This window comes from Gopherus evgoodei, chromosome 3 (genome assembly GCF_007399415.2).
Source record: "Gopherus evgoodei ecotype Sinaloan lineage chromosome 3, rGopEvg1_v1.p, whole genome shotgun sequence".
In the NCBI taxonomy this organism is placed as follows: domain Eukaryota; kingdom Metazoa; phylum Chordata; order Testudines; family Testudinidae; genus Gopherus; species Gopherus evgoodei.
In genome coordinates this window covers 26,257,215-26,282,747 of record NC_044324.1, presented here as the reverse complement: position 1 = coordinate 26,282,747, position 25,533 = coordinate 26,257,215, and the positions used below count along the sequence as shown (strand labels likewise).

The following is a 25,533-nucleotide window of genomic DNA, read 5'->3' as shown; positions in this document are numbered from 1 at the left end:
CTTCTCTATAAACCTCTTACTGCTAGCCCCTCGGGGACATAAAATAATAGACTTTAAAGCTGTGACAATTTATGTATAGAAAAAGTTGTCACTGTTGCAGGACTGAACCCTGCTTGTCCTGAGCCTCTGTCCACAGTATTCTTGGAGGAAAAATTCCACATTTGGTGACAAGAAGGAAACGTCTCTAGCTAATGGATTTTTTTTTCCAAATGAAGCTGTTGGAAGTTACTCAGGGCACTGGCATCATTTATTTAATGAGTACTGGGGAAAATGGATCGACGGGCAGAATGCTGGGTGAGGTGGTGAACAATGTGTGATAAATTAATTTTTTGCATGGCTCTGCAATTCATCACATGGCTATCAACGCTACATATTTACAAGCATCTATACTTGTGTAAATATACATAGATACACTTTAGAGCTAGTCAGATAATTAAAAACAGTTGTGCAATAGATATATGTATACACATACTTTTATAAACTATATACACACCTGGATGCATAGGATATATTTTGTGGTCTAGCAGACATTATTTGGTTTATAAATGCTTCACAATACACAGTGTCACGCATACACAGAATCCCAGAATACACTAAGAGAGAGTAAATCATAAGCTAAAGAGAAAATAAATGTTGAAGTAGAGCTGATGAGTACTATTAATTGAATCATTTGATGGACTCAAAAATGTTTTAAATAAAACTATTCCTTGAGAGATTTTATATATTTACCTTGCTCCAGTTTTAAAGCATAATTTTAAAAGAGCAGAAGTTAGCATCTTGGAGAGAAAAGGGAAAAGAGTTCTAGGTCAAGGAGACAGCCTGTAAGTCACACATAAGAACAGTTTTCATGCATCTTACAAGCCAAAAGTGTAATGATTTAGTCGGGATCTCCTGTGTGAATTACATTGTAGGCAGCTAATAAGAAACAAACATCCAAAATTAAAGGATAATTCTTCAATGGCATCAGAGAAATTTTTTTGCAAAGCTCTTTAGATCAGGGTATCCCTTTTCCAATCAAATCCAGTCAAATAATCTGTAATGATCTCATCTGTTATATATAAATATGAATGTACCTCAATACTTTATTTTTTTGTTTTTTGGTGTCTCTCTCAACACTAGTAAATATATTAAATATTCGTAAGTACCAAAGCGAGTAGAAATTAACGGAGAGAATACTGGAGGTTGCTTCATGATAGGTGGGAGGACCACAGGCAAGTGTTGACCTTGTAATTTTAGTTTGATGAGTTTCATAGCTATGGAGAATTCCTGCTGATCCATCTTCCCATCTTTGTTCAGGTCTGCAAGAGCCCTTAAAAAACAGGGGGGAAGGAAACATTAACTTTCTCACTCAAAACTGAGTGCTTATATAATTTCATTTATTGCCGTCTTATTCTATTTCCTTGCTATCTTTTGTAGTTTAACCTGATACTGATTTTATAGAAAGTTATGAATGACTTTCTACAATGTGCAAACCCTTCGAAAAGGTAGATCTTGACTTTTTTGGGCAAAGCACTATTGTTTTTGTTTACATATGCTAATACAGACCATCTGGCATCTTCTTATTTGATTCAATTTCTAAAATTATCATACATTAAACACTCAGTGCCCAGGAAACTAGCAGACTCTTTGGCAACATAGTATCTTCATGTCCTGTGTGCAACATTTAATGCATCAATTATGGCTCAGCACTAGACAAATAGATCACATTAAATGAAGATCTGCCATTACAAAAGAGATCAATTCAAAAGACTGCAACATGGCACTTACTAAAAATCCTTAATATAGTTACATAGTATACCTACATACTTACAGATCACTATGTAGAATTCAATTAGTATGTGAATTTTATTTTTAAATTTTAACACATCGCTCGTGGCATCTTCCCAAACTGATTATTATAAACAGTGAATAAAGACAATGGACAGCTCATGCACTGAGAGACTATTCCCAGAAAATTCCACTTTCCTTGGAAGATTACTTCATAGAATCTAATACATTTTATTGTCAGATAATTTTCCAGATACTTAACAAATTTCCCTTTTCTTAATTTCATTCCATTGCTCCTAGTTCCCGTATATCCCAACATACCATGAAAAAGATTTCCTACCCATTTTTTATATTTACACCCTTTACATATTTGTAAATGTATCTTATTCACTTACATATCTCATTCATCATCTAACCAAGATAGAAAGGGGAGAGAGTGTGTGTGTCTGTGTGTGTATACATCTCTACTCCGATATAACGCTGCCTTCAGGCGCCACAAAAATGTTACCACGTTATAGGTGAAACTGCGTTATATCGAACTTGCTTTGATCCATCGCAGTGCGCAGCCTAGTTCCTCTTGAAGCACTGCTTTACCGCGTTATATCTGAATTCGTGTTATATCGGGTCGCGTTATATCGGGGTAGAGGTGTGCGTATATATAGCTAATGTTTTCTCACAAGTCAGTTCCACTACACCCTTAATTACTTGACAGGTTTCTTCTCTAAACTTCCTTTAGTGTGTCTGCATATTTCCTGCAATGAAATGCCCAGGACAAAACACAATATTCTGGGGTGCACTCAGAAATCACAATGAGGGATTAATACCTCCCTATTTCATGAGCTGATGTCTCTTCCTATGTCAACTAAAACTGCAGTGGCTTTTTTCAGCTGCTTTCTTATGATATAGTAACTTTGCCATAGCCAATCCCAGGCCTGACTGAAAAAGGAGAAGGGCTGGCATCAGGTTTGAAGCCAGTCGTAAAAATTTGCATAAACTAACATTATAAGTCCCCAAATGAATGAAAACGAGTGACTGCAGGTTCAGATGATTTGGCCATGTCAAGCACAGTCCTGACAACCATGTACATAAGAGAGTCCAACAGATCAAGACTAAAGGAAACAGAGAAGACAACTCAAGAAGAACTGGTGGGATGTTATAAAGGAAGACAGGTTAGCACGTGGTATAATATATGGCACTGAACAGAGCACTTTGGAGGGAGAGAACTTGGAGAGCAGACCCTATTTAATGGAATTAACGCAAGGAAGAAGATGATGTTACATAATATTAAATGCAATTTGATATCTATAACCCAACTATACAATTGTAGGATTTATGTCTTCTGAGGTTTCTTCTTGTGTTTGGGCTATTTTGCATTCCTAATTTATTAGCATGCATTTTCCCCCCCAGCTGTGTCTCATTCTATTATTTCTTGTCCATATTTCAAACCTCTCTAGTGACTTCTGATATATCTGTCTCTACTGGTTTTTCAAATACCATTCAGCTTAGTATCAACCAGGAAATTCATTAACCTATCATTTCTCTCTTTTTCCATATTATTTAAAATGTTATGTAAGGCCCAACAATGAACTTTGCGGCATTCCACCAGATGTCTCCCCTAATTTGATATCCTGCTGTTTATCATTACCCTTTGTTTGTGATACTAAAGCCAATTTTCAATCCATGTGACGGTGCTCATGGTCGACCAATCTGAATTTTGTGAGTAGGATTCTGTGAGTAGGATCAAATGCTTGATTAAAAAGTGTGGCCATTATCCTGTAATCTGATCTGCTCAGATAGACCTATTCACCCAAGTATAGCCACATTGAATCTTAATTGCAGGATCAGGGCCTAAAAGTGTACATGTACTATATTCCCTTAAACCACTAATTATGTAGAAAATGCAATAAAAGCTGTCTGTCACTATTTGTTTTTTATATCAACACAATCCTTTTTATTCAAGTTCCATTACAGTTCAATTTATTCCACTATTATAACAGATATTGACACTTAAATATAATGATAAGTATATATTGAAATGAGTGAGCCCAGGCACCATTCTTGTTTTACTCTTTATATAATGTAGTTGAAAAGTGGTCTTTCAACTGGTAACATAAACCAAACCAAAATCTATGCAAGTGAGCCAAGCATCACACTAGAAGATCATAATGGTCCCTTCTGACCTTAGACTCATAGACTTTACCTCCAATCCTTTATTATATTATATATGTATTTATTTATTTTTAAAAGCCTTACCATATTTCAGCTAGGACTGATGATGGTAGACCTGACTGCAAGAAAAAGGTACGTGCTTGATCACCTGTGATAAAAAAGGAAAAAAACAAGTCTTGTATTAATACCTTACAATAAAGTCGCAGATATTTATTAAAGCCAGAACTTTCACAAGAGCTCAGCATGTTGGGTGCTGAGTTCTTTTGAAAATTTAGAACTATGTAACAAGCTCTTGGTGATGGCAGTTTGCATGTACTAAAGGCTTCTGTAATCTTGGCTCCCAGAAGTGGGTTAAATGAGCTGTAAATAGCGGTTTTATATGTCACAAATCAATAGCAGCCAAGATCTTACAAAGATACAATGTAAATGATGGAGTATTCAGTCTCAGCCTCGTTGACTGGTTTTTTTTGTTGGTGGTGGCAGAGGGAGTGAGGGGGAGAACAGTATATATATTTTTATTTCAGTCTACTGCTACTTCCTCAATCACCAATGTCATTTGCTGCAGCAACTTCAAAAAAATTTCCTTGGCAGCCTCCCATCCAAGCACTGACCTGGCCTGACTCTACTTAACTTATGGAACTGGAAGGGATGACATCAAAAGGTGGTTGGGTGCATTAGTGCAGAGGTTAAAAAGAAGGATATCCCCTTTTGCAGAGATATTCTATGCCAGATTTCATATGAAACCAAGTTTATAAACCTGTGACTGAAAGCGTTTATAATAAAAACATGTGCTTTATGGTCAAACAGCATAGTTATCAGTCATACAGCAAACAAACAGCTGAACAAAGATGAAGGTTTTCAAACTGTTTTACACAGGTACTTTAATGCACACAGAAGTTAATGTATACCACAAACTAACCTGTAATATATCCTCCTATGGGTTTAAGGCTCTCAAACTGCTTGTCATGCTTTGCTCGCTCTTCAGAGGTGATAGCCCACATGTTTGGACCTCCTAAAAAAATAATACATTGAAATTATTATTTAAAAATAAAAGTCTGTCAATTGGGAAATTAAACCTTTGTTTTTAAGAGACAAAATTAGATCAAGAGCTTCAATGACACACCCTGCTCTCTTTGGCAAGAATACTTCTGAAACACAAACTTTCTTCCCAGATTTATAAGCCTCAGCTGAATCAGTTCACCATCTGGCTTGTCTTATACCCTGCTTTGAAACAAACTATGCTGTTTTTTGAAAGCTGGTGCACAGCAGCTTCCTTCCACTGCTGATTGTTCACAGCTTATGCAGGAAGTATATTGCTCATGCTGCTTTGTGTGAACCAAATATTTCCTTGGTTCACTGGTAAATAAATAATGTTGTTTAAAGGCTCTCAGAAGGCTAATGCATTGCGGCTGCCAACTGCAGGACTTTTGCTACTTCTCCCCAACACTGTAAAATCAAAATTGTTGCTTTAAAACAAAAACCACTTTTGTTCTACAAAGTGGTGAAACTGTGTATTACCTTTTAAACTTGATAGCATATAATTTCACTTAACCTCAAAAAAAAATTACATATAAAACAACCCATCCAAAACTGACAATTACCCCTTCAGTTAGTCTATACATTTGTCACAATTCTAACACCTGTTCTTTGTGTTGTGTTATATAGATTAAAACAAGAGGGTGGATTTTCACAGCACCTAATTCCATACTAAAAGGAATGGGATATGCATATGGGAGGGATAAGCAATTATTAGAAGTTACTGAGCAGGATGCAGATATTAAAATTAAGATGTATTTTTAAAAACATGGCCAAGTGTGGGGTAATCTTTTATTTGGGGGAAACAAGTTGCTTTGAAAAAGTCTATACAATACTTCCAGTGCTTTGAAATTTTGTAACTACTGCTCCAATTTCAAAATTGGGAATGTATTTAATTCTTTGGACTCTTTAAACCTCTGTGACAGGTCCTCCCCCGCCCCCGGGTGCCACCTGATACACTGGGGTCCCACTGAGCCCGCCTGTTCCACCAGCCTAGGCTCCCACACCCTGTCCTGCTGTGCCAGGCCCTCAAGCCTTGTCCAGCACACGCACGTACATACATAGAGGCAGGGACACACCCAGCTGCAGAAAGATACACAGACACTGAGATCAGCTGTGCGTGGGAAGACTAAGGCCTTGGCTACACTGGCGCTTTACAGCACTGCAACTTTCTCGCTCAGGGGTGTGAAAAAAACACACCCCAAGCGCTGCAAGATACAGCGCTGTAAAGCGCCAGTGTAAACAGTGCCGCAGCGCTGAGAGCCATGCTAATCCCCATGAGGAGGTGGAGTACGTGCAACGCTGGAAGAGCTCTCTCTCAGCGCTGGCGCCGCGACCACACTCGCACTTTAAAGCGCTGCTGTGGCAGTGCTCCTGCGGCAGCACTTTGAAGTTTCGAGTGTAGCCAAGCCCTCAGCTTGGAGATTGCCCAGCACTCAAGTGCATACGTCCTTTGGGATGCAAATCCAAAATTATATTGTCTTGCACTGCATAAAAATCTATACAGCATAAGCTCATGAAATCCACCCCCTCCCTCAATGTGGAGGAAGATATACTCAGCTTTTTGCCTTCCCCCACCCCCCCAGTTATGAATGACACAAATATTTGTTTATTCTAAAACCAAAGTTTATTAACTACAAAAGGCAGATTTTAAGTGATTATTATGGACAGCACATAGATCAAAGCAGATTACTGAGCAAATGAAACAAAACACGCAACCTAAACTTAATACACTAAATTAACTGGTTAACAGTAGCAAATTATCACCCTAAAAGTTGTTTTATGCAGGTCACAGAGTTTCTTGAAGGTAAACTGCATTGCCTGCAGCTTAAACCTCCAGGAATTCCTTTCACAGGCTAGACCTTTGTTGCCTGGGCTCAGCCCCTGGCCGCCCCAGTTTAGTGCCTTTGTTTCTTCAGGTGTTTTCAGCAGTCTTCCTTCTTAGGCAGGGAGCCAGTAGAGAAGAACCAAGATTAGCTCACTTCCCAGCCTTAAATAGGATTTGCATATGACAAGAATCCTTTGTTTCCCAGTTTGACCCCCACCCCCTCAATGAAAAACTCTGGAAGTCCAAGATGGTGTCCTGAACTGGGTGACATGATCCCCTGACCCCGCAGTGCCAAAGCAGCATCCCAGAAAACTTCTCAGGAAGGAGGGAGAGTAGCATCTTCAAAGACCTATTGTTCCCCCTAATGACCCATTCAGGCTGTTTGGAAACTGTCTGGTGGGCGTTCCCCAGGTGAACACACAGTTGTAATTGTTACACTCAATATTCCTAACTTCAGATACAGAAATGATACATGCCTAAAAATAGGATAATCATATTCAGTAAATCATAACTTTTCCAATGATACCGCACGTGACCCATCTTGCATAGAACATATCTTAATTATGCCATATTCATATCATAAGCAGATCTCTGTGAAGAATACGGGGCATAGGGTCAGAACTTCTATCACTTTTGTTTTCCAAAATGCCCTCCCAGTTTCCAGGGCTCATACCAAAATCATTAAGCACGAGGTTAACCTACACTTCAATATCCACTACCTCCTAAAAGTGCAATTCACCTGTTGTCCCAGGAAACTGTACTCTGCTTGTACATATAAACAAGGAGAGCTGGTCCTTTTTGACATCATCATCTTGTTGGGAACACAACTGTCCTGGTCTATTACACTGAATTCTTTACTTCTGCTGCTTAATATATAGAGAGTAATGCTAACCAAATAGAAAGATAGTGAGATACTAGACAGAGAGAGAAAGTGTACAAACCACTGTCAGCAAAAATTACAGAAGCAATCATTACAGGTTCTAAATATATAGGAGTGTGAAACATACACAAGTAGTATGTAGTGTGTATTGTGCTTGCAGCGGTTTATTCACCTGGCCAATACAGATCTGTGTTCCTAAAGGCTCTGACAATAAAGCACCATAAAAACTGCATGGTAGAGTGGTTAGAGGTACAGAAAATGACTGTAAAGGCAACATCCCAAACCTTTTCCCCTTATACCAATATGTTTTAATCATCTTCTGAAGCATGCTGCCCAGCAACAGAAAAAGGGCTCTCTTTTTTATGGGCTTGACTGAGAATCAACAACAAAATGGTTCAGACCAACCCAAACACATTCACAAGTAAAGGTCTGCAAATCTGCAGATATTCACCTTATATCCACGAATGCAGATATCCGCAGACCATGTCTGCGGATCGTGGACTGAATGCGGATAAAAAAATTTATTGTCTGCGCAGGGCTCTATTCACAAGTTCAGTGGCGAGAGGAGACAATGAAGTTGGTCTGTTTAGCCTAACCCAGTGGTTCTGAACTAGGGGCATGCGTACCACTGGGGGTATACAGAGGTCTTCCAGGCAGTACATCAACTCATCTAGATATTTGCCTAGCTTTACAACAGGCTACATAAAAACCACTACTAAAGTCTGTACAAACTAAAATTTCGTACAGACAATGACTTGTCTATACACTGAAACGTACACTGAAATGTAAGTACAATATTTATATACCAAATTCTTTATTTGATAACTATATGGTAAAATGAGAAAGTAAGCAATTTGTCAGTAATAGTGTGCTGTGACACTTTTCTATTTTTATGTTTGATTTTGTAAGCAAGTCGTTTTTAAGTGAGGTGAAATTTGGAGGTATGCAAGACAAATGAGATTCCTGGAAGGGGTAGAGTACTCTGGAAAGGTTGAGAGCCACTGGCCTAACCCAAAGAAGGCTGAGGAGAGATATGACTGCTTTCTATAAATACATCAGAGGCATAAACACCAGGGAGGACCTACACGGTGGATAAAAATTAATGTTTGTTTGTTTTTTTTTAATAAAAACAAATTGGATTTTTTAAAATTTAAATTGGATTTGATAAAACGCTTTTTGAGGGAAAAACCTACCTAAGATAGTTTTAATTAAGATACATTATAGCTCAAAGATATCTCATCATGGAATATGGATTATAAATTCTAATTCTATAGTATGAGACAATATATTCATGTAATGTTTAAGAAAAAAGTTTTGTAAATGAGTTCCAATAGTTTATGGATTAGGGACCCAATTTTATGAGTTCCAAGGGCTTCTGTATAGATTACTTAGGTTAATCTTTCTATCTACCCAATGGGACTCATTGCTCAGTCTAGAAGATATCATCAGAGATGCTTAATTTTGCAGTTCTCAAACAGGATTTGTGTCTTTTGCAGTTCTCGAACTGTCGATTTGTGACTTCATAAATAAATAATACATAGAGGTGAGAAACAACAGACCTCAACTCTATTCTCTCTGCAAATTTGTGTACACAGAGTCAATCCCTCACCTCTCTCTAAAAGTGCAAATTTTCAAAAAGTTCAATGAACAGAAGATTGTTGGGGATGGAATAGATCTGGACAAGGAGAAGTCTGGAGATAAATGTGAGAAGTGAGGGGACATATGCTTGTTTTGTTTTGTTAAAATATTACGTTTGTGGTTGAAGAAAAAAGTCCAGAATACTTAACATTGTGGTTTTAGTTAAATAAAACAATTTAAATGTCTGCCTGGTGATGTTCTCCTCCCAGTACAATATGGTAAGAAAATCCTCCAAATATTAATGATTAACCTGTTGAATTGGAGATAGTTCACCTCCCAATGACTTCATAAATATCTGCTTCAATTACCTTTGGTAAATGAAATAACCAAACAATCATTTTCTGATAAAGGTGTAAAACTAATCGGAAAAAGTTTTCAAAATAAATCACTGTTTTAAAATGTACAGTGTGTAGCTTCTAAAAATGAAACCTACATCTCTGAGTTGTGAAGAATATGTACTAAGTTGATAACAACCAACAAGAATGCACTTTTATGTATAAAACCATGATTAAATCAAGTCTTCCTGATGAGTGATTTAAAACAATTTTATTTAAATTAAATCCACCCTAAAGAATAATCATGACTGCAGAGGAAATTGGGAGCCTAGCAGCAAAGAGTCTTGAAAATGTAAAATGCCTCTTATTGGTAGCCAGTTACTTCTTCCTTGGAGGAGGAGTAGCTACACAGCAGCCTGTACTGGTGGCAACAGGGTCACAGCATTTGCCTTTCTATTTGAGAAAAGTCTTCATATTTCTCAGACTTTCAGAGAGTGATTTCTTTGTTTGATGGTAAGATGTTGTTTTTTGCCACTCAGCTCTATTTATAATTAAAACTATACTCAAGCAAGCTATGAATTTAATTAATTCCCCAGACATCATAATTCTAAATTGGAGGTGAGTTCCTGGTCCATGTGAGTCGTAATAATCAGTAATTATATAATGCTTTTTAACTTCAAAAAGCATAACATTAAGCCTCACAATACCCCAATGAAGTTAGTTAATTAAATATTATCCCCATTTTACAGATGGCGAAACTTCAGTACAGAGAAACTCAGTGTCTCGTCTGAAGCCACACAACGGGTATGTCTACATTACACAGTTAGCTTGGACAATTGGCATCCGGGATTGAACTTGTGTTAGTATAGCCTTAGTATGAGCACTCCCACAGCAAAGCCCTACCTGTGTCCTCACTATTTCTGCACTCGCCCACATGTATCAGGGGGCATAACCCATGGTTCTTTGTGCTGAGACATTCTAGGATTCTTTCCCAAGCAATTGTGTCAATTGCAGAAGAACTTGTCTGTCTCTCAAAGAGAATTGTGGGAAGGATATTGGAGAACTATCAGCACTCAAATGATCTTGCCTGCATCCGCACTGCAAAGTGGATGGGTTCTAGTCTGAGCAAAAGCACAGTCCAAGCTTTAACCGGATCCCCCTCCCTCCAGCCAAGTAAACAAGTACAGGTTCAAGGCACAAATATGCACGTGCCTTGAGGGTTGTGTGTGTGGATACTAGGGGGCTTTCGTTAGGCAAAAACACATGTAAGAGAATGAGCTGAGGCATGCTTGACACTTAAAACTTAAGTTGACGTAGCTATGGTGGTCAGAGGTGTGAAAAAAATCCATTCCCCTGAATACAATAGTTATGTTGACCTAACCCCAGGCATAGATAAAGCTAAGGCAACAGAAGAATGCCCGGGAAGGTGGAATTCCTATAGTGGCAGAAAACCCCCTTCCGTCGCTGTAGTCTGTGTCTACATTACAGGGTTACAGCAGCATAAGTACGGCACCATAACTATGCCACTGTACTGTAGACATAGTCTCTGACTATAGTATAGACATGCCACATGAATGAGAGCCTAACTTCCAGGCCCCTGCTTCAACTACCTGACTGCACGGCCTTGTCCGGTCTACTGACTCCAGAGAGTATTATTTATATTACCACAGCTCTTTAAGGAGCCCTTTGCGGTAGGTGCTGTACAAACAGAGAACAAAAAGATGGCCCCTCAAAAAGCTTACAATCTGAGTAATGTATTATATCACAGAGAATGACTAGCTAGGTCTTTCCCATCTATGGCTCCATGAGCTAAAGGGACAAACCTATTAATTCCAAACTTTCTCTCATCTGTGTTTGTAACCTCTCTTACCACAGAATTCTCTAACACAAATGTAGTGCTGTCTCATTAAGGCATGCCTATAATTGGAACGTAGAAGTTGTAGAGGTAGATCTTTTTCCTGTCTTGGGCAAAAGAACTAAATGTTTTGATAGCAACAGTTCTGTTCCACCTTTTATTTAGCTGTGACACTCTGATTTAGTTTCCCAGATTTGAAGGAGAGCTCTGTGTAAACTTGAAAGCTTGTCTTTCACCAACAGAAGCTGATCTGCTTTGGAACTCATCTTGTCTCTTTGACAGCAACAGAACATTTACTGTTATTCTTAGAAATATGCACTTTTCATTAGCTTTTTGCCATTTTCAACATGCAACTCTCCCCCCTTTCTTTTCCCCCATTGTTAAAACTGATTACATAATGGTGTACTCAGGCAACGGCAAGCACTTATTTAATTAAAGAACCATAGAATTAGAGAAATGAAGGACTGGAAGGCACCTGGAAAGGCCATCTAGTCCAGCCCCCTGTGCTGAGGCAGGCCCAAGTAAGCCTAGACCAGGGGTAGGCAACCTATGGCATGCGTGCCCAGGGCTGGAGATTCCATTTAGGCGACCTAGGAGGTCGCCTATGGGGCCAGGATTTGGAGGGGCGGTATGTTGCTGCTCTCGGCAGCAATTCTGCAGTGGAGGGTCCTTCCGAGCTCCGGGTCTTCGGTGGCAATTCTGCAGCGGGTCCTTCACTCGCTCCGGGACCCGTCGCTGAAGTCCCGAAGGCTGGGAGCACGGAAGGACCCCCCACCCACCCACTGCAGAATTGCTGCCGTCCACCGGGAGCGCGGAAGGACCCCAGCCTAGGGCACCAAAAACCCTGGCGCTGCTCTTGTGCGTGCCAAAGACAGCATGCGAGCTGATTTTCAGTGGCACTCACACTGCCCGGGTCCCGGCCACCAGTCAGGGAGGCCTCTGCATTTTAATTTAATTTTAAAAGAAGCTTCTTAAACATTTTAAAAAACGTACTTACTTTATATACAAAAATAATTTAGTTATATATTATAGACTTAGAGAAAGAGACCTTCTAAAAACGTTAAAATGTATTAGTGGCACACAAAACCTTAAATTAGAGTGAATAAATGAAGACTTGGCACATTACTTCTGAAAGGTTGCTGACCCCTGGCCTAGACCATCCTTGACAGATGTTCGTGTAATCCCTGTTCTTAAAAACCTCCAATAACTGGGATTCCACAATCTTCCTTGATAACCTATTCAAGTATTTAATTATCCTTATAGTAGTAAAAGTTTTTCCTAGTATCTCTTATTTAACCTAAACCTCCCTTGCTGCAGAGTAAGCTGATTACTTCATATCCTCTCTTCAGTGGACACAGAGAACAATTGATCATTGTCCTATTTATAACAACCCTTAACATATTTGAAGACTGGTATGAAGTCCCCCTTCCCTCATCTTTTCTCAAGATTAAATATGCCCATTTTTTTAACCTTTTCTCATAGGTGAGGTTTTTCTAAACCTGTTATCATTTTTGTTGCTCTCCTCTGGACCCTCTCCAATTTATCCACATCTTTCCTACGGTGTGGCCCTGAAAACTGGACACAATACTCCAGCTGAGACCTCATCAGTGCCAAGCAGAGTGGAACAATTACTTCTGATGTCTTACATACAACACCCCTGTTACTACACACCAGATTAGCCTTTTACACAACTGTATCACATAGTTGACTAGTATTGAATTTGTGATCCACTCTAATTCTCTGATCCTTTTCTCCAGTACTACTGGCTAGCTAGTTATTCCCCATTTTGCAGTCGTGCATGTGATTTTTTTCCTTTTTAAGTCTAGTACTTTGCAATTGTCTTTACTGAATTTCATCTTGTTGATTTCAGACCAATGTTCCAATTTGTGAAGGTTGTTTTGAATCCTAATCCTGTCCTCCAAAGTGCTTGCAACCCCTTCCAGCTTGGTGTCATCTGCAAATTTTATAAGCAAATTCTCTACTCCATTATCTAAGTCATTAATGAAAATATTGAATAGTACCAGACAAAGGACAGCCTTCTGAGGGATGCCAACATGTATGTTCCCCTCAGTTTAACAGCAAAATATTGATAATTAGTCTGAGTATAATTTAACCAGTTGTGCACTCAGATTACAGTAATTTCATCTATTCTAGACAACATTTCCCTAGTTCGTTTATGGGAATGTCATGTGGGATTGCATTAAAAGCCTCACTAAAATCAAGATATATCACATCTACTGCATCCCCCCTATTCACGTTAGGCTGCGCAGCCACCTATTAAGCTCTGCGCAGGGGCTCAGGACTGCGGTGAGGAGTGATGCCTCTTTCCCTTCCTGGATCTGCCGCGGTGCCTCTCCCCACCAGCCCCAGCATGGACCTGCCCCGGATTTGCCATGGCCAGGGGACAGGAGCCCCTCCTCCAGCCCCAACACAGACTTGCTGCAGCAGGGGAAGAGGTGCCTCTTCCACCCCCCCTCCCCCCACCAGGTGCTGTTGCGAGGAGAGAGCAGTGAGGGGAGTCCTCTCTCCCCGCCACAGCTCCCATGCAGCCTGCACCCTAAATCCTCATCCATGCCCCCCACCCCCAGCCCACACCTCCAACCAGAGCCCTCACCCCTCCTGCATCCCAACTTCCTGCCCCAGCCCAGGGTCCTCCTGCACCCAAAACCCCTCATCCCGGGCCCACTCCAGAGCCTGCACCCCCAGTCATAGTCTTCACCCCCCTACACACACCAACCTTCTGCCTCAACCCTGAGGCCCCCACCACACACACACACTCTGAATCCCTCGGTCCTGCCCCGCGCCACATGAATTTTGTTATGCGCACTGATATGGAGGTGATGTGTCACACATCACCTCTATATTGGTGTACATAACAAAATGCATTCTGCACATGCATGGGAAAAATTAGAGGGAACACTGGCCAGTACCCTGTCAAAGAAGGAAACTGGTATGGCGTGACACAATTTGTTCTCGACAAATCCAAGTTGGTTCTTATTTATCACTAATTTATTACTTATTTTTCTCTATAGGGCAGAACACAATTTTTATTGTGGTGGCGCCCTGCAGGTAGGGCCCCACTGTGGCACTGTATAAACAGAGCAAAGAGCTGATCCCTTCCCAAAGAGCTTACAATCCAACTAATTTTTTTTTTTTGCCTTTTATGTAACTGCATTCACATTTTTATTTAATTAGTGTTTTGTTTTTCCATTCTCTTGTAGCAACAAGAACACCTATAAAACTGTCACCAACAGAACCTTGTTCATTTTCTTCTGTTTCTCACATACATTGGTAATAAACAACTTGAAAACTCATTTCACACTGTTTTATGAAAGCCCATTCTGAACCAAGAAACAGTATTCCTCCTTGGAAAGCTGTAGTTATTATTCTAGTCTACAATGCTTACAAACCAAGACTATTCTGAAATCAAATTTAACTTTTTCTGTTCCTTGTCTCTTGCCTCAATATATTGGTACACATACCAGGTTGAACCTAATGTCTTTCTGTCTCTGGACTTTGAGAACAATCACACATAAGAAAATCAGGTGGATCTACAGACAAACTTAAATACCTTTTTCTCAGCTTGGGAAAGCAACGGCTATTATCCACTATTGAGAGAGAATAATTCTCATTTAGGGCAAATGCAGCAGATGATTCTAAACAGACTGACATGCCTTGGCTAGTCTCCAGGACACCCAAGTAAGTCTAACATTATTAGACTGAACTCTATTTTCAATTAGTAAAATCCAATTCAAATCATGGGGTTGGACAAGTGTGGAAAATGAATGAGTTATGTGTATTTTATGAATATCAGAGGCATCTCAGTTTATCTGTGTGATGATATCCTCCCTGACTGCAAGAAGTTAAATCAAAGGAGCCTGTTGGAGAAAAACAAACAGGAAAGGAAACAACAGTAAGATAAGGCAGTGGTTCTCAATCCCTGGTCCAGGGATCCTTAGGGGTCCGCTAGCATAACCAAGGGGGTCTGTGAACTGATTGGTCCCTCCCAAAGGTGATGCAGAAGGGAAGAGGGAGGGAGAACCATGCAAGGTCACATGTCTCCTCCCCCTCCCACTCCCCAGTTTTCTACTTTCCGAGACTAGGTTGCCAACTTTCCAATCTCACAAAACCGAACACCCTTGCCCTGCCCCTCTCCCCCGAGGCCCTGCCCAGGCTGTGTTTACCAGGTAGCTCCCGGAAGCAGCTGGCATGTCCCTCCGGGTCTTAGGCACAGAGGCGGCCGGGGGTTCTGTGTGCTTGCCGGTGCCACCTCCTCAGCTCTGACTGGCTGCAGTTCTCGGCCAGTGGGAGCTGAGGAGCTGGTGCATGGAGTAGGGGCAGTGCGCAGAGCCCCCCGGCTACCCCTGCACCTAAGGACCATAGGGACATGCCAGCCGCTTCTGGGAACCATGCAGAGCCAGGGCAGAGAGGGAGCCTGCCGCTGACTGGACTTTCAGTGGCCCAGTCAGCGGCGCTGACCACAGACAACAGGGTCCCTTTTCGACCATGTATGCCGATCAAAAACCAGACGCCTGGCAACTCTAGAGGAGACCCTTACAGTGGGGTTTCCACAAACTCTGCCCCACAGAGCAGTGGGGATGCGCAAGCCTCAGGATGCCTCTTGCCAGGAAGCTAAGCACTGAGGAAGCAGTGGCTTCCCCAGCGGCTGCACAGACTACCTGTCCACAGATCATCTAGCAATGCTGTAATTTATCATCAGTGTCAGATAAATTGTCAATATTTTAATTTGCTGTGTTTTTTGTTGATCTGTTCAAATAATAATAATTTCTCTATAATAATATTTGTGATAACTACTAAAATAACGTGAAAGAAACAAATAATGAGAAACAAAATAATGAAGGGGAATCTGCAGGTTTGTCTAGTTAAGTTTAGGGATCCCTGGTTAAAAAAAGGCTGAGAACCATTGAGGTAAGGTACAGTCCAAGAGAATACCAAGTGTCCCTGAGGAAACAATGGGGAAGCTATTAATTGGGGAATACCCCATGCCTGGCTCCAGCTAGGCTGGGAAGGTTTACTATTCCTAGATCAAAAACCAGGATGGCTGCGTTTACACTGACACTTTCAGTGCTAAAACTTTAATCATTCAGGGGTGTGAACCCACCCCCCCCTCCCCCGAGCGACAAAAGTTTTAGTGCTGAAAAGTGCCAGTATAGACTCGTTCAGGGTGTTGTTTTTTTTAATTGCCAGGATAACTCTTCCCTGGCAATAAAACGTGTCTGTGCTGTAACATGGGCAGTGTAGACATAGCCAATCAAAAGAGATACTGCCCTAGAGAAGAAAAGGTTTGAATGGGCAGCAGTTGGTGAAGATGGCTCTCTGACAGAGAGAATCACAGAAGATGTGCTACAACATAGCAGTTTGCTTCTCCCAGGCCAGAAATTGAGACAACTGGGCTGAATGAGACTTACCAAACCTTGCAAAGAAAAATTAAGGGTTAGGTAAGGAGAAATAGGAGTACAGGAGAAATAGGAGTTAAATATGTTTTAACCGTTGACTCTAACTGCTATGTATCTTTGGGTGAATGAATACATAATTCTTCATTTTGAAGCTACTGCTTTTGAATCACATTAATCAGCCACTGTCACAGGCTCCCAGAGGAAAAGGGTTTATGGGTGCCAAACAGTTGAGCCAACTGGGTTAACACAGATGGTAAATGGGGGTTTGTAGTTCAGAGATTCAGTCTAAGAGAGTGGTAGGACTGTGCAGTTCTACCCAGAGAGGAGTGAAGTTACAGAAATATGTCTCCAAAGCTATAGACTTGAGAGGGGCTAAACAGGGACTAAAGTTCAGCTCACCCTGTAACTGCGACAATAAGTATAAACAACAGAATTTGGTTTTCAGCTTTCCATCATTAAGCTCTCTCTCTTCATTGGGGGAACACTGAGAAGAACAAGCATCATATTCTGTATTTCTCAAGACTACGTATGGGCTTCATCAATGCCTTCCTCTTTTAATAGTCATTTTAAAACTAGATTTGCCTCCATCCTATGCAAAGTAGCAGCAAAATAAAAGCCAATTAAAGTCATAAAGTGCTGTAAAATTTTGCTTGAAGAGCCACCAGTGGCACACAGGAAAATTAGAGAGACATTCTGTTATGGTAATACACACAATATTTAGAGAAAATTATTTGGATTTCTTTTGTTGCTACTAGTAAAGAATATTTGCATAAAAATGGAACATTTGTTGCTTGCTGGCTCACGTGCTTCTGGATTCTTATTGGCTCAGTTGTGTGACGCAGACCGGAGCTTACGTCAAACTCTCAGCTATTTGGATATTGGGACATAGTCTAAGTATGGCTCTGTTTAAGTGTTTCTACTTACTGAAAAGTTACATACATACACACACATACAGTATTGCTTCTCATCTATATATCTCAAAGCATTTTGCAGAAGTGTGTATCATTATCCCCATTTTACAGATTGCAAACTGTAGACAAAAAGGATGACTGGAGTCTGTGGGTGCTACCTGTCATAAACAGATAACTAAGGGTTAATGTCTCTTTCACCTATAAAGGGTTAACAAACAGTGACCTGCAAACACCTGACCAGAGGACCACTCAGAAGACAAGATACTTTCAAATCTCATGGAGGGAAGCCTTTGTTTGTGGGTTTGGGGTTTGGCTTTGTTCTCTCTGGGTCCTGGACGGGACTAGAGGTGCAACCAGGTTTCTGCCAATCTCCCTGCTACAGTCTCTTATCTATTCAGAATTGTGAGTAAGAAAAAAGGCAGTTATAGTCTTCTGATCTGTTTTCTTATTTGCATATGTGTACTTGCTGGAAGTAGCTTAAATTGTGTTTCTGCTGGAGAAAGTTTCTTTCTATTGTTTATAAGTTGAAAGACCCTGTAACTTTTTACCATCTAAAGTGCAGAGATAAACCTTTTACTTTTTCTTTCTTTTTTATTAAAAGTTTTGCTTTTTAAGATCTGTTTAATTTTTTTCTCCTAGTTAAGGTTCAAGAGAATTGTGTCTGTATTCACCAGGAAATTGGTGGGGAGAAGGGAAGGATAAGTTTTCTCTTTGTGTTAGATTCACGCAGCTTGAATCTGTACGGCCTCTGGGTGAGGGGGAAGGTAACACTCCTCTCGGTGTGGTGATTCAAGAAGTTGAATCAGGCGATCTCCTAGTGTTCCCAGGCCGGGAAGGAGCTGGGAGGGAGAAGGGAGTGGGAAAGGGAATGGTTTATTTCCCTTTGTTGTGAGACTCAAGGAATTTGGGTCTTGGGACCCCCAGGGAAGGTTTTTGGGGGAGACCAGAGTCTATCAGGCGCTCTACTCTAAGTCCTGATTGGTGGCAGCCTATTAGATCTAAGCTGGTAATTAAGCTTAGGGGAATTCATGCTAGTACCCATATTTTGGACGCTAAGGTCCAGAATTGGGAATTATACTTGACACTACCCCAATACAAATAATAAGTAACTTGCCTATGGTTTCACAGAGAGCGAATGACAGAGCTGAGAATACCACTCTGGTCTCCAACTCACAGTCCAAGAGCTTATCCAATGGATCCCACTATTTGTCCAGAACAGACATTCACCACTATGTGGTGATCTGTGTGATATAAATTTCAAAACATATAATATCTTACATATGTAATGCATCTTTAACCAGTTCACCTGCACCTCTCCCTCTAATCTATTTCTACCAAGACTACTTGTAACAATCTAAACTTCTGAATCATTTTCATATAGCAGCCATTTTTGTGTGGAACTGAGATTTTACTGGCACTCATCTGGGATGAACTGCATAATACAAATTACTTCAACTGAAGAATAAATGGTAGAAGCAGATAATTCTGTTTTAATGGAAATAGCATTAGTAATTTTAAAACAGGGAAGAAGAATACAGACTACATAAACAGAATAGTTTCTACAGAAAAGGTTGTTCAATGTTTACCATGAAATCTCAGTAGGACTTTAAACCACTCTCCACCTAACTTGTTTCAACCGCACTTAATTCTGATTAAACAATATGAATGAATAACTACATGCACTCAGATGTGTTTCACAAGGAAGTGGTTTAACTAAAAGCACAGACTTCACATAGTAAACTGCAAACTCTCTGCAGTGAATTTCCTTAAGTTTATTTGGCATTGTTCCTCCTTTGAGAGCAGATGAGAAGGAGGAAAGTTTTCTCTGGTACAGACTGAGAAGCTGTTCAGCTCCCCAAACCCATAAATTTTTGAGATCCAGAGGCTCTGTGCCTCAGTGCTGCTTCTCTGCCCCCTATAGCCTTCTCTCAGTGCCCAAGTGGACTGAAGGGGTCGAGGTGGTGTGTGAAGACAAAGCGCAAGACTGCATTAACTTTAGGCAGAGATTCACCATAGGGGACAGCAAAGGAACAATGACTGGAGATAAACTAGCCCTGAATCACAAGAACGGTTTCCATGGGATCTGGGGTGGGGAATACTGCCAAAGAATCAGCACTTTAAAAATAAAAAAAACAAAACAAAAAAAGCCCAACAATACGAAAAATAAAACAGGACTCCACTAAGTTTCTGTCCCATCTGTCCAATGAAGTGGAAAAGACAACGTGGTACTCATCTTGTTTTGCCTAAGAATTCATGTATGCAATACATGGATTTATTTTGTTCCAACTTCTACTGTTATACTAATTTTTAAAGCAATACTGAAACGTTATTTCTGGATGCTGCTACAGTTGCCATTTACAGTATAACGGTGTGTTGGTGAATAGCACCATAATGGTTGCTATTCACTAGTATAATGGTTTTACACATTTTATTCAAAACATCCATAACATGGCTGCATAACTAAATTTTTGTCCTATAGTTAAGATTCAAAATTTTTTATTTTACATGTAAAACACCTTATCCTAATTAACCTTAATAGTTGTGAATTTCTAAATTAGCTACCAGAAACTCTTAGTCTTTCTTGTACTTTATCTCCTCAAACAACAAACCAGAAAAATTGCAGATTTTTTTACCCAACTGTCAGATTTTCCTCCACTTGGCAGACAGAGCGTGTTTTGCCTCTAACCATTCTTTTTTGTTTTTGGGTAGCTTCAATTATAGAAATGAAGTCACCAGGTAAAATAGCATAAAAACTTCCAATTTCTCAGCAGATTTAGCAATATGCTTCTTTAAGGCAGACTATTTCCTTTAGAAACAGAGTGATCCAACTGACTAACACATAGTCAGAAGTTGCATAGCATCTTTTAAAGTTTTATCTGGAGTATGTCTTTGAAAGGAAACTGAAAAAAAACATGAGCTTCTGCATTATTTTGCAGGACAGTAGAACATAAAATCAAGAGGCAAAACAGTTAAGATTTATCTGCATATTTGGAGCACATTCTGTATTGATTATGAATAATCAATTAATTGAAATATTTTAGTTTAAACTAAATAATATTTACCATATCTAAATTAAAACATATCAAAATCCTATGCCATATTATACAAACTCAAATACCTATTCTGTTAATTAATGGTTACTTAGGTTATTCCTCATCTGAAGTCATTCAGTATTCAAATTACAATCACGTATAGGCATGTAATAACTCCTTAAATTATCTAAAATTACTAGATGCTCCAGGCATATGTGCACTCTTAATTATACTACAGTACAAACTTGAGCTGAATTCCTCCAATTCCTAGAGCATAGACTATACATCAGAAGTCATAAGCAACAGTATATATGCTACAGCAAGTTGACCAAAACATTGAGGCATATGTTGCAATCAGTTCATTACTAATAATATTGATATTAAATATGAAGACAAAAAAGCACTCTCCGACCTCACATAAATGAACCCAGACTAAGCTACCTACCATTTATGGCTGTGGGAAACTGAGCCATCATGGTCCTGAATGTGCCTTGCTAGCTCTTAGCCATCTGCAACATAAAAACATTGTCCCATTAATAATGCAACAAGGGCAGAACACAGCTTAGTGCTCCTGCTGAGCAGAGGGAATGTCTGTCCTCTTCAGCTCACACTTCCGGAAGCAAACAATGCAGGGCTTCAAGCTGCTACTGAACATACTGAATTTGCATTTGGAAGCAGGTGGGAGATTTCTGTAGGTGGGAGATTATTTGGTATGCAGTACAGTCTTGAACCTAGAATCACATTCTTAAAGGAAAACAGCATTCATTGTACTGCGTAACATATACAGACACACCCCACCACACTGGAACATATACTGTACAGAACAAGGAGGAGGATGGTCTAGATAGACAACCTAACAGATTTTTTTCAGTCCGAACTTCCATGATTTACTTGAATATTTATCAAAATTAAAATTATAGTTGACATACTTGAATACAATACTTCTGTTAATAAAAGAAAGAACAATATTGAAATTAAATAGTTCAAATATTGGATAAATAACTTTCCACAGAACTTACAAAAGCATGATTAGTGGAAATGACCCTGCATACTTCATTCTGTAAAATAACTAGCTCCCATCAAATCATGCAACAGTCTATTTTCCAGCATATAAACCTGAATATTGTTATAAAGTCAATTATTTTTGTTATATTATCAAAAAGTATCATCATCAGAGCGGTTCTTAATATAACATACTTTCAGAATAATAAATGTTAAAATGCTGCCTGCCACATTTTGTTTTGCTAGTTTGGTCACATTTCAAGAGTATTTAACATTTTATTTATTAGCTCTTGATATTTGCAAAACATTAGCTAATTCTCAAAACATTCCTCAAACTTAGGCACTTTCCCCATTTTACAGACGGGGAACACCCATAAAAAAATTAAGGCCTTGGCTACACTGGCGCTTTACAGCACTGCAACTTTCTCGCTCTAGGGAGCGAAAAAAAACATACCCCTGAGCGCTGAGTGTAAACAGCGCTGCAAGGTAATCCCCATGGGAAGGTGGAGTACGTGCAGCGCTGGGAGAGCTCTCTCCCAGCGCTGGCGCTGCGACCACACTCACATTTCAAAGCGCTGCCACGGCAGCGCTCCCGCAGCAGCGCTGTGAAGTTTCGAGTGTGGCCAAGCCCTAAGACAACATGTACATGACACAGCTTCAGATAAAATCATTTTATTTTGACTACTGTTCACTGAGTCACAAAAGCTTTAAATCTGGAAACATTTTTGTAGTAATGGTATGTGATTTGAAATTCTGCATAGCAAAGTGGTAATTTTATTAGGTTAAAATATGAAAAAATACAATAAAAATGTAAGAATGAGCGGGGGGTCAGGGAAGAATCTACTCAGGAAACAGCACTTAGCCAACAATAGCAGAATCCTGCAGAGCAATTACTCATCCCGGTGTTCAGATGCTTCTAATATTCTAATTTCTGTATCACATTTCAGATAACTATTATGCTCACCCTCCTCCTTCAGTGATTACATACCTGTTCAAATACATTTTCAAAAATATTAAAGGCACAGAAACATTTTTTTCTGTATGGTGTTGCTTATTCTGGCATACCTGATTGTTTTATTGGTTGCAAAAAACATGCAGCTGCTTCTAGAAGCATTCAAAAAATGTCCTTGCAGAGTAAAGTGTGTAGTAAATACTCTCATGTACTAAACGGAAAATGTTAGGAATCACTCTGTACCAGGACTCTATATGTATATTCTATACACAATATTTATAATGTAGGCTATACAATGGGTTAATTTTAGATCAAGAATTTCCCTTCATTGATTGGTTTGTGCACTGCATAGCCACATGTTGACTGTGATATATCATCCATCCCTAAATGAGTGAAAACCAAATGTCATAAACAGATAGTTAAGGGTTAATGTCTCTTTTACCTGTAAAGGGTTAAGAAGCTCAGTAAACCTGGCTGACACCTGACCAGAGGACCAGTAGGGGGCAAGATACTTTCAAATCTTGGTGGAGGGAAGTCTTTGTTTGTGCTCTTTGTTTTGGGGGTTGTTCGCTCTTGGGACTAAGAGGGACCAGACGTCCATCCAGGCTCTCCAAATCTTTCTGAATCAGTCTCTCAGGCCTGGTCTACACTACACGTTTATACCGATTTTAGCAGAGTTAAAATGATTTAATGCTGCACCCGTCCACACAACGAGGCCCTTTATATCGATATAAAGGGCTCTTTAAACCGGTTTCTGTACTCCTCCCCGATAAGAGGAATAGTGCTGAAATCAGTATTACCATATCGGATTAGGGTTAGTGTGGCCGCAAATCGACGGTATTGGCCTCCGGGCGGTATCCCACAGTGCACCACTGTGACCGCTCTGGACAGCAATCTGAACTTGGATGCACTGGCCAGGTAGACAGGAAAAGCCCCGCAAACTTTTGAATTTCATTTCTTGTTTGGCCAGTGTGGAGTGCTCACCAGCACAGGTGACCGCGCAGAGCTCATCAGCACAGGTAACAATGCAGTCTCCTGAGAATCGAAAAAGAGCTCCAGCATGGACCGCACGAGAGGTACTGGATCTGATCGCTATATGGGGAGAGAATTCTGTGCTAACAGAACTCCGTTCCAAAAGATGAAATGAAAAAACATTTGAAAAAATTTCCAAGGCTATGATGGAGAAAGGCCACACCAGGGACTCGGTGCAGTGCAGAGTGAAAGTTAAGGAGCTCAGACAAGCCTACCAGAAAACCAAAGAAGCAAATGAAAGGTCCGGGGCAGGGCCAAAAACATGCCGCATCTACGCTGAGCTGCATGCAATTCTAAGGGGGTCCGCCACCACTACCCCAGCCCTGTCCGTGGATTCCGAGGTGGGGGTGGTAATCTCAGCCATGGCTGAGGATTCTGCAGACGGGGAAGATGAGGAGGAGGAAGAGGAGGACGAGCTTGCAGAGAGCACACAGCACTCCGTTCTCCCCAACAGCCAGGAGCTTTTTCTCACCCAGACGGAATTTCCCTCCAAGCCCTCCCAAGCCAGTAGCCCAGACAATGAAGCCATGGAAGGGACCTCTGGTGAGTGTACCTTTGTAAATATAAAACATGGTTTAAAGCAAGCGTTTTTTAATGATTGATTTGCCATGAGGACTTGGGATGCATTCGCGGCCAGTACAGTTATTGGTAAAGTTTGTTAACTTGTCTGGGGGTGGAGCGGAAATCCTCCAGGGACATCTCCATGAAGCTCTCCTGGAGGTACTCCAAAAGCCTTTGCAGAAGGTTTCTGGGCAAGGCAGCCTTATTCCATCCACCATGGTAGGACACTTGACCACACCATGCATGTACCAAGTAATCTGGTATCATTGCATGACAAAGCCTAGCTGCGTATGGTCCCGGTGATTGCTGGCATTCAAGCAACGTTCGTTCTTTATCACGCTGTGTTATCCTCAGGAGAGTGATATTGTTCATGGCAACCTGGCTGAAATTCAGGAATTTAATTAAGGGGACAGAGATGGCCATTCCTACTGACCTGTTTGCCTGTTGCTTAAAAGAAATCCTTCCTTGCAGGTAGCCAAGCGGGGGGAGGGGAAGGGGGTAATGGCGCTGAGCTTTTTCGCGTTTAGCTAGCAGGGATTTTCCCTGCTACCAGCCTCGTGGTGGTGGGGGAGGGGAGTGATTAGCAGTGATCTTCCATGATACCAGCCACGTGGTGGGGGGAGGGGTAAAGCGATCATCCCAGAGAATTGGATGTGGGGGTGGTTTCTGCTGCCGCATGTTAACAGGAAAGAAGCAGCACTGAATGGGCTTTGCTTGATATTTGGGAAAGGAGGGCACTATGCATATGAAGGCTGCAGAAGCCGAAAGACAATGGCTTATCATGGCTGCATGCAAGCTGAATTCTGCTGCCCGGACTTGCGTCTGTGAGATCTCTAACACCAGAGCCGCAGGCACTCAATATTAAGATGCAAAATGCGACCTTGTAGTGAAATCACATGTGCTATGTAAGGTGAACAGTGTTGTTCACTGTGAAAGAGTATAACCATTGTTCTGTAAAATGTAACTTTTTAAATACTTCTCTCCCTTTTTTACCTCCCTCATGCAGCTGCACATTTTTCAAGCCTCCCTACTCCATCCCGAAGGCTATCTCAGACAAGGCGGAGGAAAAAAAAGACTCGACACGAAACGTTCTCGGAAATCATGGAAGTAACCCGCAATGAAAGAGCTCCTCTGAATGAGTGGAAGGACGTGGACTCAAATTACAGGAAAGATGCCAGT

The 25,533-nt window shown here is 40.6% G+C and overlaps 1 protein-coding gene across 5 annotated transcripts in view; it reads right to left on the bottom strand.

Moving 5' to 3' along the window:
• ITSN2 (intersectin 2) overlaps positions 1-25,533 on the bottom strand; it is a 125,282-nt gene that overhangs the window by 82,533 nt on the left and 17,216 nt on the right. For all 5 annotated transcript variants that reach the window (XM_030555314.1, XM_030555313.1, XM_030555316.1 and 2 more), the window contains exons 2-5: positions 21,253-21,316; positions 4,856-4,948; positions 4,021-4,084; positions 1,146-1,309 (exon numbers count right to left, since the gene is read on the bottom strand). In XM_030555314.1, coding sequence (XP_030411174.1) covers positions 1,146-1,309; positions 4,021-4,084; positions 4,856-4,948; positions 21,253-21,283 — 352 coding nt within the window. In that variant the 5' untranslated portion in view covers positions 21,284-21,316. The remainder of the gene's footprint in view (positions 1-1,145; positions 1,310-4,020; positions 4,085-4,855; positions 4,949-21,252; positions 21,317-25,533) is intronic.